The 4,154-nt window shown below is 56.8% G+C and overlaps 2 protein-coding genes across 2 annotated transcripts; both read right to left on the reverse strand.

Annotated features, from left to right (window-relative positions):
- Window positions 1-7: 7 nt before the first annotated feature.
- On the reverse strand, window positions 8-1,454 carry SDRG_15732 (hypothetical protein; the record flags this gene model as incomplete). The annotated part of the gene is made up of 3 exons (XM_008621914.1): window positions 8-25; window positions 84-226; window positions 278-1,454. 3 exons carry the CDS (start codon window positions 1,452-1,454, stop codon window positions 8-10), a joined length of 1,338 nt encoding a protein of 445 aa, XP_008620136.1.
- Window positions 1,455-1,773: 319 nt separating this feature from the next.
- On the reverse strand, window positions 1,774-2,403 carry SDRG_15733 (hypothetical protein). Its single transcript, XM_008621915.1, has one exon. The coding sequence runs from the start codon at window positions 2,343-2,345 to the stop codon at window positions 1,818-1,820; it is 528 nt and encodes a 175-aa protein (XP_008620137.1). The 5' UTR covers window positions 2,346-2,403; the 3' UTR covers window positions 1,774-1,817.
- Window positions 2,404-4,154: the final 1,751 nt, after the last annotated feature.

The raw sequence follows: 4,154 nt of genomic DNA on the forward strand, positions 1-4,154 counted from the left end.
AGGGCAATCAGCGTCGCCGAGGCGTCTGCCGTCTGGAACTCGTACGCGAGCATGTCGAGGACGCCCGTGAACGGGTGCGCCACCAGCACGTCGTCGGGGTATGTTGCGTGCAAATAGACAAGCGCGATGCTGCCGGCGAGCGCGCCAGCGAGCGTGCCAAAGCCGAGTGCAACGACAAAGCGCACGAGACGGCCAAGGAAAGACCGCAGCGAGAAACCCTTGGCCACTAGTCACACGCACCCTTAGCCAATTCGGGTAAAAGGAGCGAAAAGCCTACCTGGCTCGGACGAGACGGCGTGCACCAAGAGTCGCTTGTCAGCGCCCGCGGTGCAGAGACGGTAGCGGTCGTCGCCTTGGGGCACGAAGGCCATGCCCGTGACGGCAAACGTGTGCTCTTCTGAAAGTTGCTCGCGGCGCACCTTTTCCAAATTGGCCGTCGAGAAGGTTTGCACTTCGCCGGACGCAGTGGCCGTCGCGACAAGCTCGCCATCGACGCTGATGCAGCAGCTGCCCACGGGCTCGTTCCCGGCGACCGCAATCGCAGCGATCTGCCACTGCCATGACGCCGCGTCGACCTGCGACGTGGTCACCGGCACCCACTTGAGGAGAAAAGCGTCGCCGCGGGGCGGGCTCAGCACGGTCATGAGGAACTGCCCGTTGGGCGCGAAGCGGACACAGCGGAACTGGTGCTTGAAGACCGTGGGGGCTTGCTTGGCGCCCTTCGGCGGCGGCGGAACCGATTTGGGGTAGGCTGCAAAGCACGCAGCGAGGGCGTCGGCTTGCGAGAGCGAGCACGTGATGGCCGCGCCTTCGTGGAGCCACCAGAGGTGGCAGGACGCAGCTTCGTCGCTCGAGACAACGAGCTGGCGGCTGAACGCATCGACGTGGATCTGCTTGATGCGCTTCGTGTGGGCCTTGAACTCGCCGACAAGCTGCACGTACGAGGTGTCACCAATTGCCGAGTCGCCGAGGGCAGGCGTCATGTCGGGCGCGCCGTCCAGCGCGGGCGCTGTCGCCCAACCTTTGGTGGTGACATTGGTCGCGATCGACCAGCTGCGAATGACGCTGTCTTCGCCGCCCGTGAGCAGCGTGTGGTTGCCGACAAAGCAGACGCTGGACTGGCCACTCTCGGCGCCCGCAAAGTCGGTGCGGAACTTAACGAGGAGTGTGAGCGCAAAGTCCGATTTGGTCTCTTCATACGCGATCGCGTATAGCCAGCACGACGCGTTGATGCTCACGGCGAGGAGGCTCGAGTCTGGCGAGATAGCGAGGCCGGACGCAAGCTCGGTGCCCGTGTCGGCGCTGCCGAGGAGCGTGTAGCCGGTCGTTGCGGTCGGCGCAGCGTAGACGTCGACTGTGTTCTTGACGCCAGTGCGCGCCGAGCCGCCGCCGCCGCAGATAGCCACGAGCTGCTTGGCTTGCCCGAGGCCCAGGATCGGGTACGAGACCTGCATGCTGCTCCGCGGAATAGAAAGGGAAAGGAAGATGACGAAGCAATCCCAGCCGATATAAATACGCTGAGCATACAAACACCAAGTTTATTGGATTCCAGTGACAAATCAAGAGACATGTGACAAAAACGGGTGCGCCGACCGGAGCATTATCTAATGCTTTGCTTAAAAAGCATTTCAAGCGCTTCGTGGGACCTTGCCTCCTTTTGCAGTATCGCATCCAGGTCACTCGTGTCAGACATACAGACCAATTGTCGATGACTACGCACACCTTGGTAGTCATACGTACAGGTTTGTGCAATAGAGAGACAGCGCCATCATCATTGGAACTACGTGGTTTACTAATATATGTTTATAGTCTTTGAACTAGCACGTCCAGGGAGTATAGCTACCGGGCTCAATCGCTTCAATGTCAATGTCTTGCAGAAGATCATCCACGAAGCCCGTGAAGCGGTCGCTGTCCACATCCATAGGGGCGTTGGACACCTTGGCCGCGCTCTTGGGTAAGCAGTGGCGATGGCGCCAGCAGTGACCGCGGAACCGGGCGTTGGTGCGGCAGCCGGGGACGACGCACGGGTGCCCACCGCCGTGGCCGACGCACTTTTGATTCCGTCGCGCGAGTTTGCTGCAGCCGGCGACGGAGCAAAGGGGTTTAAGTTGACTGTGCTGGGTGCAGACACCGTCTTTGCGCGCGTTGCGGCTGCACTGCGGGTAGCAACAGAGGAGCTTGCCGCCGTGCCGGATGCAAAAGCCCCGCGCGTACACTTGGTTGTAGCAAAAGTCGACCGAGCACTTTTTACGGTTGCGGTGAAAGGCGCACTTTAGGCTCTCGCCGTCCGCGAGCGCGTCGCAGCCCTGGAAGAGGCAGACGGTGGGTGCTGTCGTCGAGGTCATGTTGATTGTAGTACGTGGTGGTGGTCGTGTACTTGGGGTAGTGGTAGGTGCCAACGCGGGCAAATTCAAATCTGACCAATGAGCCCAATTCGCCTCTACCCGCGCCATTCCACCGTGGAAACGTAACCAATCTTTCAAAAATTTGGAGTCCGTCGCCGCTGTCTCTCTCACGACACTAGGGTCCGAGGCTGTGCGACACCATTGTCGTCGTGGATATCATTGACCGTCGCCTACGAGATCGCCTAGATGGATCAGCGAGACCAGTCCGACAATCAAGGGCACACGAAGTCCGCCGAGCAGGCTCTGTCCGACCGTGATGCTATGCATTAGTCAACGTTCACCTCATGTCTGAATCCAGAACAAACGCTCAAAACCACAAAACAAATGAGAATTGTCGAAGCACAACGGGATTTGAATTCGAAACGAATGTTTAAAACTGCACAACAAAAAACCTGGTCAAAACGGGACGGGCCTTGGCGTAGGAAACTACTCGTATGGAGGTGCGGTATTGAGGTGCGGTCTCTTGGCAAGAGTTCTGCGGTTAAACGCCTGTGCCACGTTCATCCACGTGGAGTTTAAATGTAATATGTGTAACGCAACGAGCGACTAGTCGAAATTCAGCGGATAAGTGTGTCAATGCGATATCATGGCAGCGCTTGTCTTTCAACACGAGTATGTAATCCCTAGTCCAACACGACTGGAGCGTGTTGGTCACAGGACGAGCAAATTTCAAGTTTGCGTTGCTTCATACCTACGCAAGTACACCGTTTGTGGCGTCGACGAGAAGTTGGAGGGCATCAAGAGCACACTTCGTCTCCGTGGGTTGTCAAACCCGGATGGAATGATACCGTTCGTGCAAGCGTGATGTCTGGTGTTCATGTTCGACATGTGTCAGTAGGTGACTTCAAACCCAATGACGGACGAGGCGGTTTTCTGGGGTCGCCTCGGTGGCTTGTGTGGCTAACTGGCAAGGCAACACCACTAGAAACGGCGACGACCAGACTCTGCTACGGCTCGCCCCAATGCCTCTCTCCCTTCGCTGGTTGGAACTCTCTATACCCACTTCGACGCGCTGCGCATTTTCGCCAGCCAAATCACATCCTTCTACGCTACAATTGTACGCTGACGACAATTCGTACTTTGCATACCCCTCTAGTCAATCTCTTTTCGGGTTGGGGATGTACAACCTTGGGAAGTAAAGTGAATTGCATGTTGGCTTTCGAAGCTAAGGACTTTGTTCGAATACCTGACGGCAAGGGCACATGGAAGAGTCGCGGGTTCGAATTGGTCCACTCGCCTCGTGGAGAAGACTTTTCGCGCGAATTCGGTCGCAGGGCTTCATGACCGGTGATTGAGCCACCAGAAGCGAAGAACAAACTTTCATCTCGTACGGGGTAAGCAATCACAAGCATCTCCCAACAATTCTGGACCGTAGACCATTGGTTCGGGAGCCAGATCTAGCCTCATGTACGATCCGGTAGAGCTCTTCGATGTCTCTGTAAAGGTTTTGTATCCAGCACAAATGCGTGGAAGGGTCGCGTTGCGCAGCTCGTTGTGTCTTTTCAGAAATCATTTCGAAAAAGCCACTCTGTCGCGACCACGAGACGACATCCGACGATAATACAACTACCAGTACTGAATCGACCAATTTGGGTCGCAAGAGGCAGACCTGGGCGACTCAGACACCGTCGTTATCCAGTGATCCAGTGATGACTCCTGCTTCGCTACGCGTGCAACGCGGCTTGATACTCACTTGCAAACACCAATGGTGTGCGAATCATAGTCGGGGTCATAGACTACGCAAGGTTT

The sequence above is a fragment of the Saprolegnia diclina genome (assembly GCF_000281045.1).
Source record: "Saprolegnia diclina VS20 unplaced genomic scaffold supercont1.100, whole genome shotgun sequence".
NCBI lineage: Eukaryota > Oomycota > Saprolegniomycetes > Saprolegniales > Saprolegniaceae > Saprolegnia > Saprolegnia diclina.